General features: G+C 40.8%; 1 protein-coding gene across 1 annotated transcript; it reads left to right on the top strand.

Moving 5' to 3' along the window:
• The first annotated feature begins 4,278 nt into the window (after positions 1–4,278).
• ilkap (integrin-linked kinase-associated serine/threonine phosphatase) lies at positions 4,279–12,277 on the top strand. The gene is made up of 10 exons (XM_080731600.1): positions 4,279–4,403; positions 4,761–4,895; positions 5,528–5,657; positions 6,289–6,395; positions 6,510–6,603; positions 6,883–6,970; positions 7,783–7,916; positions 10,160–10,279; positions 11,498–11,579; positions 12,105–12,277. The coding sequence occupies exons 1-10, from the start codon at positions 4,361–4,363 to the stop codon at positions 12,243–12,245; spliced, it is 1,074 nt and encodes a 357-aa protein (XP_080587726.1). The 5' UTR covers positions 4,279–4,360; the 3' UTR covers positions 12,246–12,277.
• Positions 12,278–13,017: the final 740 nt, after the last annotated feature.

Here is a 13,017-nt window from a genome sequence, read left to right as displayed (position 1 = left end):
TCCAAAACTTTTACACCGCACCTTGCCTCCCCGTGTGTGTGTGTGTGTGTGTGTGTGTGTGTGTGCAGGCACGTGCACACATAGACATCAAAGGGGGCTTGAGCCCCTGCCCTTTTATCCATCTGTCAAAAGTGCCCTCTCCAGACCACGAATGCAGTTTTTACTATGGTGACAGAAATGCAAATGCCCTCTTTCCATGCCATACCTGAAGGCAGCATTCAAGAGAATGCTGCCTTCAAACTCTCCTGAACTTGAATGAAGCATCTTTCCTTTGTTAGCCTCCTGGTTGGTCCCTGACTGACCAACCAGCAGGCTCTATCTGCCTTGTCCCGCCCTGGTTCCGCCTTTTTTATGTTGAATTAGCTAAAACATAATTTTTGGAGAAATAAAAACATTTAAAAACATGCTGATTCACTATGCTGCCACTGAGCAGCTCCAATTGACTGAAACAAAGTTTGAAACTGTGTGCTCAAATAGAATTGAGCACACAGAATAACAATATGAATCAACTGAATTAACATGGCAGTGGATGGAATGTCCCACTGAATGTCCCACCAAGACACAGCAACCAATGGGTGTGGAGAGTGGCAGGACAATGGGCGGGACTTGACAAAGGGTGAATTGCCCTATCTGTGTAGAAAGCAATGCCATATGGCATCTCTCCAGTATTGACTTGATTATGCTACGTACCGGTATCATGCTCCGAAAATAGCCGACCTCCAAGCTCACAACGCGCAGCGCGACACCGTGAGCTTGGAGGTCGGCTATTTTCAATACTTTCAACAAAAGGCCCCTTTCGAAATTTTAGCCCCTGCCTCTAACATTCTCTGCACGTCCAGTGTGTGTGTGTGTGTGTGTGTGTGTGTGTGTGTGTGTGTGTGTGTGTGTGTGTGTGCGCACGCGCGCGTGCGTGTTATATCACAATCGACAGCTGTCTATTACCTATTTAATTAAAATAGTACACTGTTTCCAGTTCCACCTCATTTTGTGTGCAGCACAGCCTGTCTTCTCTTGGGAGCCTGGACTGCCTGTGTCATTGATTGATTGATTGATTGAAGACTTTATTAGAAGTTTGCATAGGAAAAGGTACAGTTTCATGACGGTACAGTTCACTGGTACAAGGTCTACTAAAAGGAGATCCATGAAAAGACTAAGCTTATTTCCACAGGAAACCATTTAAGTATCTCATATAACATTGAATGACAGACGAAAAGAAAAGAAAAAATGAGAGAACAAAAAAAAGAGTCTAAACAGTAAGTAAGTAAGTATATACAAAGAAGGGGCAGGGGAGGGTAGGGTTGGGCTAGGTTAGTTTTTTTTTTTTTTTTTACCAGTCAGCCTTTCTGTGTTCTAGTAGTGAAGGCTTTCATTAGTTTTGGGTCAGTCGCAGTCGTGTAGACCTACTCTGCCAAATAGCATTCCATTTTTGCTCTGGTTTTGGGTTCTCTTTCCACCTATAGTCAGACTACTTTTGATCGATAGATGGCAGTATGCAAAACTGACAGCTGCCCAAAAGACGAACAAGAGCAGCCAATCAATCAGAAACGAGCTTCTACATCCAGGCTAGATCCCATTGGCCGGAGGGATGATCACTGCGTAACATTTATGACACTCGAGGAATAAAAGAAACATGACATCTAAATCATTTTTTAACATATAATTGAATATCCGTAAATAGTCTGTCACATTATCTAAAAAATAATTTTAATGAAACTGAAGATGAAGTTGACGTCGGAACCGATTTGACCATGACACCGCGGTTGTCCCCCTGGGCTATGGTATCGCGCTCGCTGCTTCGCTCTTAGGGTAATTTTTGCCCTAACATTATTTAATAGTAGGCAGAACTTTTTTTATTTATTGATTGATTGATTGAATTGAAGTATTTATTAGAAGTTTGCTTAGGAAAAGGTACAGTTTCATCATGACAGTACAGTTTACTGGTACAAGGTCAACTAAAAGGATACATTGAGATCCATTTTTTTAAACTCATAGTATTAAATGACAGACAGAGCACTATGCAGAAGATATCGTCAGAAAAAACTGTTGTGGAAAAAAAAACAATGCAAAATAAAAGTTAGGTTTTCAATAGAAGGGTCAGGGGGAGGATAAGTTTAGGCTAGGTTTATTGTTACCAGTTTCGAGCTATGGTTTCGAGTGGCAGTTGCCTGTAACTGGTTTTTCAGAGTAGTTTTAAAAGAAGTGAGGGATTTACACTCATTTAAAGGGATATTTCACTTTCAAAAAAACTTTTGGTCATTGTATCGTCTAATCAGGCTTTTATGAACACCCTTAACAGATTTTAATTGGCTTGATTCAATATTTAGATATTTGATGTAAATGTTATCAGGAGGCTTGATCCAGAGCTTCTCCACATACACACCCAAACTCGAAACATAAATGAAAAAGGTTATAAAAAAACAAAAACACACGGCCTGCTCACGTATTAGGAAGGTATTATGAGTCACCAGAAAAAATAATGGGTGTTTTTGATGAATCTAGCATGGTTAAAATGGAGTTACAATGGGTGTGTATGTGGAGAGGCCATGGGCCTGGAGGGCCTAGTAACATTTACATCAAATATCAAAATATTGAATGGAGCAAATTAAAAACTGTTCAGGGTGTTCATAAAAGCCTGGTTAGACGATAAAATGACCAAACGTTTTTTTTTTTTTTTTTTTTACGTGGAATATCCCTTTAAGTTTAAGGCCTTCGGTAGGGCTTTCCACATTCTGGTATAGCAGGAGAACGAAAGTGACCCTTTGTTTGAGCCAAATCTAATTGTCATACATTCCATGATTAAAACAACATAACAAAACAACAATAAAAATAAGAGCAGTTACTCAAAGTCTGCATATGGGCACATTGTACATAGACCCTCTACCCTTTGACTGTGTGTGTCTGTGTTGTGTGTGCTTGCATGCGTGTGTTGCATGTGTGCGTGCGTGCGTGCGTGCGTGCGTGCGTGCGTGCGTGCGTGCGTGCGTGTGTGTGTGTGTGTGTGTGTGTGTGTGTGTGTGTGTGTGTGTAGGTTCAGGTTGAGGAGGGCTTTAGGGGGAAGAGCTGTGTTTCCATTTTTGTGGTGTGTGCATGTACTGTCCTGTATCTCCTGAGTAGTTTGAGGGCAGGGCAGGGCAGGGTGTGTGCTGGGTCACAGTGGAGGTCCTGCCCTGACACCAGGTGGTCCTGGTAGATGACCATCTTGATGATCTTCCTGGTGCAGCTGTGCTGTGCACTTAGGCTTGTCCATAAAGGCACTGATGGTGCGTTTAATGTCAGCTCCTCAAAGCAGGGGTCATCAATATGTCTGATTATCTGTACAAGGACATTATCTGTACAAGGACAATGTGTCCGTTGCACAAGACTTGTTTTTGATTTTTTTTTTATAATGTTCTTATTTTGATCATAAGATCCTGTTACTGAATGTCAAGTCTCCAGGTTTTCATCAGAATATACAAGACACTGATTTAGTATACAACACTATTTTTCTTCCTATCGCCAAAATAAAAGTCTGTGTTTCCGAGAGCTAACGTTCAGGCAACTCAATATTTAGTTTGTTTTTTTCTGCTTGGGGATAGGCATGATGATGGTTGTGATTTGAGGCACGTCGGGACAAAGTTGTGGCGTGGGTCAGCCAGAGGTTGAAAATGTTGCTGGAAGAAGACCTCTGCTAACTGGTCACAGTGGTCAGTAAATGCCCAAAGCACTCGCCCTGGGTCTAGCTGCTTGTTTTGCATTGACACTGCTGTGCCCTTCTGACCTCATTAGAGTCCAGTCAGTGTCCATGGTGATCTGGTGGCAGTCGGCCCATTAAACCTGGGTTTTGTGTTTATCTCTGTCCAGGCTGGCAAAGAATCTGCTGCTACATGCATAGAGTTTTATATATCCTGCTACATGATGCCTTGCCATACAGGGCCATACAGGGCCAGGGATCATTTACTGGTCAAATTGTTCTTGATCTGTTGTTTGTTCAAATGAGCTATAGTCTATAGTATAGACTATAGGTTGCATAGCAAACCATAACATGCGTTCCCTTCATATTAACGCCAAATATATTGAAGAACTAGACCACACAACTGAAAAACTAACTAGTATTTCAATAGTTACATTCTAAAGTATATAGGATTTTTTATGTATTTGTAATTATTTCTTTAACTGGTAAACTAAAGAAAAACTTTGAGGAATACATTAAATGAAATTAAACTGGAATCTGAATATTCTGGGAGGGCTGTGTCTTGCATATCAAAGGGAGGCAAAAGGTACCTTATGATGTGTGCTTGTGCTAACCATAGAATGTAGAAAAAGGTGCTAACACACACGGTTAGCCAAATATAGCTAATGTTCGACTCTCTATGTCCGCATTATGGATCTATTTGGTGATCTACCAGAACCGACTCAAAGCGCCTGTGAGTAACATGAATGAAACAATTAACAGTTAATTGACCGTTTTTACTATTGTTGCTCCAAAGAAGCCATTTCTTTTTCATTTGGCCAGAATTTCAAGGTGCATTTTGGGCGGACCCTTCAAAACCAATGGGATGACACTCTAAACATTAACGTCATCCTGTATTGTAAAATTAAATACATTAATGAACAGATACTCTACCATAATCTCTCTCTCTCTCTCTCTCTCTCTCTCTCTCTCTCTCTCTCTCTCTCTCTCTCTCTGTGCGTGTGCGTGTGTGTGTGTGTGTGTGTGTGTGTGTGTGTGTGCGTGTGTTAATGTTAATGTACACGTGATATTAATAACGTACATTTTGTAGGTGCTGTTTCGCCGGCAGCCTCCAAGTCTACAGAAGAAAAAGAAGACAATAATTTAAAAAGGAAAAGAGACGATTCGGATCATGGACCACCAGAGCACAAGAGAGCGGGGGAAATCAAGAAAGTTTGTAGAGAAGGTTTTCAACAGTTCCACAACAATGTTTGTTTGTTTCCCTTCCTTCATGTCAGAATCGAAACCACATTAATCAATAGTAATATCAATAGGATTAGGGATAGGGCCCAAAAACATTCATTGAGGAATAGACTACAGGACTTATAGGTGGGGAGAGTGTCAGTTATGAAATATACTGACTGACTGACTGACTGACTGACTGACTGACTGACTGACAGGTTATACTTAATCAATAGCTGTGTAATTGGCACAACAGTCTGTGTGTTTCATGGATAGTGGATAGGATACCACACAATCATAAGTAATTAAATAATGGCCTAACTAAACATTGGCTTATTTATTATGGCATAATAAGCATATGATTAGCTCTGGTCCATCGCGTCTCCTCCGCGATGGACCAGAGCTAAGTGATGATCCCAGGTCTATCTGTTAGGCTATGATCTGCTGACACACTGAACACTGAACAGTGTGTGTGTGTGTGTGTGTGTGTGTGTGTGTGTGTGTGTGTGTGTGTGTGTGTGTGTGTGTGTGTGTGTGTGTGTGTGTGTGTGTATCTCCCCCCCCCCCCTCTCTCTCTCTCTCTCTCTCTCTCTCTCTATCCCTCTCTCTTTCTCTCTTCCTCTCTCTCTCTCTCAGATCTTCCTGTGTTAAAAGGCTATGTTGCGTCAAGGCGAGGTGAGAGAGAAGAGATGCAGGATGCCCATGTCCTGATGCCAGACATGACCACCTGTCTAACGACTGGTCTGTCTGCTCCGCCATCCCAAGTGTAAGCTCTCATTCCTACAATCGTGATTTAAAGTGATCCATTTTGTTTATTAATGTAGTTAGCCACTTACCCCCTCGATAAGACTTTATATTAAGTCTGCGTTATAACCACATTTATAATGCACTCATAAGGCATTATAACACTTGTTATAAATGTTAATAATTATGCATATAATTATGAATATAGAGTAAAGTGTTACCAAACCCTCTATTCTCAGTAACTGTATTTGGATCGCCTTTTCCCATCTCTTCCCAAGTAACCGATCTACAAACTCACTGCATTGTGAGCTTGTAGATCGGCTATTTTTTACTGAATGCTGAATATTTCACTGTGCATGTCTTTGATCTAGGCTGTTTTAACTTTAATGGTTGAAGAAAGCTTGAGGTCCACACATTTCACTGCTACGTGGTGAATACAATCTTGAAAACTAGAATGACAAATAAACAAAAGAGTACAACACAGCTGCTGATATAATTAGTTTTCCTTGCTGTTGTGACATTTGCTGTTTGATTAAAGCATTACATTCTAGACAGGTTTATAATTTTGGTGGATAATGTGTCAGTGTCAGGTTACCTTCAGAGTAAACGCAATTCAGATTTGAAAAGCGCCCTTTTTAATGTCACACCTTCAGGTCTTGCATGTCGTACTTTGCTGTGTTTGATGGCCATGGAGGTGCGCGGTCCTCCTGTTTTGCTGCTGAGCATCTGCACCACACACTGGCCAAGAAGTTTCCCACTGGTACGTTATCTTTAAAAAAAATACATCATATTGTGACAACATTATATTATACACGTTTATCTCAGGAACCATTTTCCCAGCAGGGACAAATAAAGTTTTGACCTTGAATTTTAGGCGAGACAGAGAATCTGGACAAACTGATAAAGAAGTGTCTCCTGGACACCTTCCGACAAACAGATGAAGACTTCCTGAAAAAGGCCTCCAGCCAGTAAGATGATCATTCACTGATACATTGTTGTCCATTGTTGTTGAGTTTTAAAAAAAAAGACCAAAAAAAGCAATGAAAGGCAGTGGCGAGTTTCACACTATTAATTCATTTAATACGTTTCATTCTTAATTTTACTCTGTGTATAAATGAATAATGAAAACAGAGGATGTGTGTGCAATTGGCTCTAGATAGCTAGCTCCAGTTTACCTTTAACAAGGTATCCTAGGTACCATCAGTGGCTTCCAGTTTCTCATGGCTGACTGTTTCCTCTTCTGACAGAAAGCCAGCGTGGAAGGATGGTACGACTGCTACCTGTCTGTTGGCTGTGGATGACATGGTGTATGTGGCCAACCTGGGGGACAGCAGGGTAGGGGCTGGCTCACTCTCACACCACTGGGAATAGAGTAAAGCATTGTCGCTTTCTCTGTGTAAGCAGAATATAGAAATTAAAGAAATATACCACAGACATTATTCTTTGTGTAAGTAGCCAGGTAATTGACTTGATTGCATTGAATAGATTTAGATAGAATAGATAATTGTTCTACTAGTCTATAAATCACTCCATAATCATGTACCTGAGTACATTTTGCACATGCTCACAGCATGACCTAGTACATGGTGATCAAACTTTGAAATGTGAAGGTCTCCCCATAACTTTGACAGTGTACAAATGGATACAATTTTACAAATGGTTCCATTTGTAAAAAGTGACCGACTTGTATGGGTCAATTTAGACCCCCATAAAGGAACCTAGAGACCCTGAAATCCACTGACCTAGTAAATATCTGAGGTCCTCTGGTACTGAACTATTAGCAGTTCCAAAAGTTTGGACCAAGAGACATGGAGAGGTAGCCTTTAATGTTTATGTCCCAGCCTCTGGAATACCCTGCCAGAGAATATAAAAATGGCTGAAACTCTAGACATGTATTCAGTCTTGCTTATTTCATACATTTATTTCTGTTCTGTTTTATGTATTATTATTTTTTATCATATCTGCTTTTTTATGATTTGTGTTTTTTGTTGTGTGTCTAAGCACTTTGAGTTGGGTTTTATGTATGAAAAGTGCTCTATAAATAAAGATTATTATTAAGGTGGCGTTGTTTAATCCTCAGAATTTACATGTACTGTATGTTGGTTTCTGTGGTGATGATAGTGATTTTCATTTCCTCTCCTCACCAGGCTGTGTTGTGTCGGATGGAGCATGGGGTAGGAGAAGGAGAGAGGAGGTCAGTGACTCTGGCCCTCAGCAAGGAACACAATCCAACCATTTATGAAGAACGCATGAGGATCCAGAGAGCTGGAGGAACAGTCAGGTGACTAGGGATGGGACAATAATCGTCATTATCGTTTATCGTGATAAAAAAAAAAGAAAACACTCATAATAATCGTATTGTGGAGATTTAAATGTATCATGAAATGATCCTCCGTCATGCACTGGGATCAATTCACCTTTTATTTGCCGAGGTGCATATCCGGTACCATTTAAACCCTTTCTAATGGGTAAAACAGACCTGGAAATAACGTACTTGATACAGTATTTTTTCTCTCCCACTCTCTACCAAATCCCTTTGCCAAAAAATAGCCGATCTACAAGCTCACAACACGTCGCAAAAAAAAAAAACGGCGCGTTGTGATCTTGTAGATCTGGCAAATGTTCCGCCCCAGGATAATGGATATTTTGATTATCGTGATAATATCGTAAATCGCAATTTTTTTGGTCACAATAATCATGACATGAAATTCTCATATCGTCACATCCCTACAGGTGACATCACTGCAACTGACCCGCAAGATTAACACATTATTTGCTTGATATGACATGAAGCATTAACAAAAGAGTCAGCATCGCAATGAGTACAAAGACATGAGATATATACGTAATGGCCAGAAATTAAATTACATTCATATCAAACATATAATTTTCCAAATGTCTGTCTGTCTGTCTGTCTGAGTGTCTGTCTGTCTGAGTGAGTGTCTGTCACAGCGTTTCTCCTCAGTGGCTGGAGCAATTGATCTGAAATCGCATCTCCATTAGCATATGAACACACCTGACATAACTGTGAAGCCTGTTTGTCACTTTCACAAATCATATGCTTTATATTAGCATTTTTATGGTGTATCTATATCTATTCTGCATCTAGCTTGAGGCATATCTATTCTGCATCTAGCATGAGGCAACATGTTTAACCAGCTCTGTGTGTGTGTGTGTGTGTGTGTGTGTGTGTGTGTGTGTGTGTGTGTGTGTGTGTGTGTGTGTGTGTAGGCGGGTGGGCGGGGGGGTTGTCTCGCCCTGTTACAGATTTTGTCCAAAAATCATGCAGATCGGTACACAGTATCTCTGTAGCCATTAAACAAAACGGGTATTTCTTACATTGATGCTCCTACATATTATCATGCAAGCACCAGTTAAAGTTACTTTCCATCCCTCATATACTGTGTGCACAGTGCACATATCCCATAACCCACACACTGCACATCATTTCGGAGCTCATATCTTTGAACGGGTAACGGCTAGTATTTTTAACAGAGAAGTTTGCTGAAGCTCCCTATTAGTTCACACTCAGTTTCACACATTAACACTCCCACTGGGAGCTGCCCAGTACAAGCAGAAGTCCTCTTGGTCTCTGGAAGCTGTCATCCACACGATTCCACAGTCATTGCTTTGAGCTGCCCAGTAAAACCACAGCCATCTACTGTTGGATACTGGAAGCTTCCCAGTACAACCAGTCTACTACTGTTTGTCACTGGGATCTGACCAGTACAACCACAGTCTATTACTGTTGGTCAAAGGGAGCTGTCCAATACAACCAACCTATTGACCAATGAGGAGATTCACTGGAAAGTTTGAGTGGCTTGCTTAAGGGTGCTCTCCCCACTAAATAACTTAACTGGTAGTTTCATCACATCTGTACATACTGTATGCATTTGTAATAGTAGTGCTCAGTCAGTTAACCCATTCAGAACAGGTACACATTATGGAGTATCATTATTTTATGCTTTTACTATTGAAAAATAGCAGATATACAAGCTCACAGCGCGGCACCGAGTGCCGCGCTGCGAGCTTGTAGATCTGCTATTTTTGAAAAATTGTGAAAATTAGAATTTTGACCCGATTCTATAAGTGTCTTTTGAATCCTTCTAAGGTTTTTGAAAAACCTATGTTTCTATGTCAGCAATCTACCAGCCATTGTCAAAGAAAAGGTCCTTTTCACTTAACTGGAGCTCAGTCTGTTCTTGAGAGACTACTATGTCAAAATGATATGTATTTGGCCACGGACCCCATCTCAAAATATTTAGTTCCAGGGACCACCCAGAAGCAAAATTTTAGTTACAAACGTTCGCTTAAAAAAGACATATACTCAAATATTTGCACACATTTTCACAACTTTTCAAAAGTAGCAGATCTACAAGCTTGTAGATCTGCTATTTTTCAATGGCTAAAGCAGTCAATAATTCTAGGCCTAATTAATCGCAGTGAAGAAACGCAGGACTTACATAAGTAAAGGCTGACTACTGTCCATAAATAACCAATATTCTGTCCATGTGTGCTGTGTAGAGATGGCAGGGTTCTGGGCGTTCTGGAGGTGTCTCGCTCCATAGGAGATGGCCAGTACAAACGCATTGGTGTAATATCAACTCCTGACATCCGAAGATGTCAACTCACACCCAACGACAGGTACTACGTTTAATACTACTGCTATTAATTCTGTTGTGTTATACTGTGTTAACTGCTTGCTAATGTTCTTGAGCTTGTGGATCGGCTAGAGACATTTCGTGTAGACTGGGGGGGGGGGACGGGGACAGTCCAAGTACAGTTGCAACTCCAGTCCATTTCGCTAAGAATAGAATGTTTTAAGTGGTTAATGCTACTATTGCTTGAGGTGATGATAATGAATACAAATAGTTACCTCATAATAAATGGTAATGACCCTCATATTACCTGTAGAATTTCTTAATTGAGTTGCATGACGCTATTGCAATGAGGCTCTGTGTCTGTGCATATGTCACACCTAAATCTGTCCACCAGGGGGTGTTGAATTCCCCAAAACAAATTTAGGCTGAAACACAACACAGCCATTTGGCGCCTCGTTAGTAATGTAGGTTCAATCAGTGGGGTGAACTGGTGTAGGGAAGAGTGGCTATGAGCAGTAGCACGCGCATGCACATGCATTGATGTGCACGTGCGTGCACACGAGAATGCGTTCCAATCCACACATATCCACACACTTTCTTTTTTGTTTAAAATGAGTTGAGGGCTGGGGTTGTGGGTGGGAGATGGTGAGCAAGCTAACATGTGTTTTTGTACTGTATGCAATGTTCACTTATGTGTCTAGGACCCCCTCTAAAATGAGATGCTGCATCTCAAGGGAATATCCTCTCAATACATTCTGACCATTCGATCTGTGCACCCACCAACTTTGCACGACAGTACATGTATGACATGTATGTAGATTAGTTGTTGGTAGGTTACTTATAGGAAAACAATAGCCAGCAGTTAAAGGCACTTCACACCCCAGCAGTTGTGCAAACCAACCCATGTCTGGTCTCTCTTTTCAAATGCGTTGCCTAATCTTATCAACGTCCAACTTCCTGTTAGTTTCTACACCATCACAGGCTAATAGCCTATATGCATTTTATTATCCTACCTTTATTTCTTATGTTCTTTAAATCAAGGCATCCCTTGTAAATGTTACAAAGAAAACTAAGACTAAATAAAAACCAAACAAAGTAATAGCAAATGTATAACTAAAACTACTTCTGCACATGTAAACCTAACAAATGATGAAACTAAAAGGAATATTTCATTGGCTAATGCTAGTCGGCGCGTGTCTCTCACGCACGTGACATCATTAAAAATAACTCAGTCTTTCTGTCTCTCCTTGTCTGTCTGTAGGTTTATAATCTTGGCATGTGATGGCCTGTTCAAAGTGTTCTCTCCAGACGAGGCTGTGAAATATGTCCTCAGTGTCCTGCAGGTATGGATGAGCAACTGTGTGTGTGTGTGTGTGTGTGTGTGTGTGTGTGTGTGTGTGTGTGTGTGTGTGTGTGTGTGTGTGTGTGTGTGTGTGTGTGTGTGTGTGTGTGTGTGTGTGACCATTGCCGTGAACATTTACGAAATCATTTGTTCACTGTAATGAATGTTTTTTTCCCCACTACTACAGCTCATTAGTGATGTCGTTCATGAGTGATTCGTTCATAAGAACTGAATCATTAGCAAGAATCATGAGCGATTCGTTAATTTCCTTAAGCTGTTACGTTCACGCTTTCGTTCATACAACCTCCCCCTCCCCCTAATAGCCCCCGGCCCACAGGACGGGAGGGCAGGCTCTATGCGCAACATAATAAAAAGTGTTTTTCACGGGACGATCGCGCTACAGTGAACGTGAACAAATTGTTTGAACGGATCATTACCGTGAACGTGAACGAAATGAATCGTTCACTGAAATGAACAGGATTGCCCATCACTACAGCTCAGTACTAAACAGTCCGTCTCTTTTAAGGAGGAGCCTGTTGAGAAGAGGGAGGGGCTAACAGAGGAGGCAGCCAGATATGAAGCTGCTAGTCAGCGACTGGCCAGCGAGGCGGTGAGGCGGGGATGTGCCGACAACGTCACTGTAATCCTGGTTTCTATTGGCTTCTAAACACGCCACACACTCGCACACTTTTTTCCAAAGTGCAGACACACCGCTCACTGTTGACTTTCCATGGACCCTGTCCCTGAACGTCTCAGACTTCTACACCACTAATTTCATTATTAAAAATTACTTTTATAACAAATCTGCTATGCCTGTCTGTTATTCGCTTATTAAACAGAACACAATGACATTCAACAAAAATGTTTTTAATTTAGTTTAAGTACATTTTGGTCTGTTTCAGCGTGTTCAGTAGACACATTGCACCACCATGTTCAACAACTGGAACCTATGTTCCACCTATGGAGGATACCATTCACTATATAACCATACAGCAACACATGAATTGAGTTTTTAATGCATATCCAACTTTGAAATTCAGATGACAGTTTGGTCCGAATTAAACCAAGAATTTTGTTTTTAAGAAATGTAAGTATACCCTATGCGATGAAGCATGTAGCGTAGACATGCATATTGCCGGGAAACAAACACAGATATAGTAATTCAGGACGCATATCGCCATGCACCAATAAGAAATGGGAAAGAGATTTTAAATTAAAACCTTGTTCAAAGCGAAGAAAATATATTGTATGAGCTATGTACTAACTTTTATCTTGAAGGTGTAATTAACCAGATATGATTAATTCAGATATTAATTAAAATGGCAAATTGGTAGGTATGAAGCATTTCAAAATGTTTAACTAGCTACGACCATGGCTACAACAGTGTTCTGGCGCTTTCCAGTAGACAAACTAAATAACGGCAGAGCAGAAATTTGAAG

This window comes from Nannobrachium achirus (genome assembly GCF_963921795.1).
Source record: "Nannobrachium achirus genome assembly, chromosome: 8".
NCBI classification, from domain to species: Eukaryota; Metazoa; Chordata; class Actinopteri; order Myctophiformes; family Myctophidae; genus Nannobrachium; species Nannobrachium achirus.
Note: the sequence above shows the minus strand (reverse complement) of the source record. Positions and strands in the feature narration are given on the sequence as shown.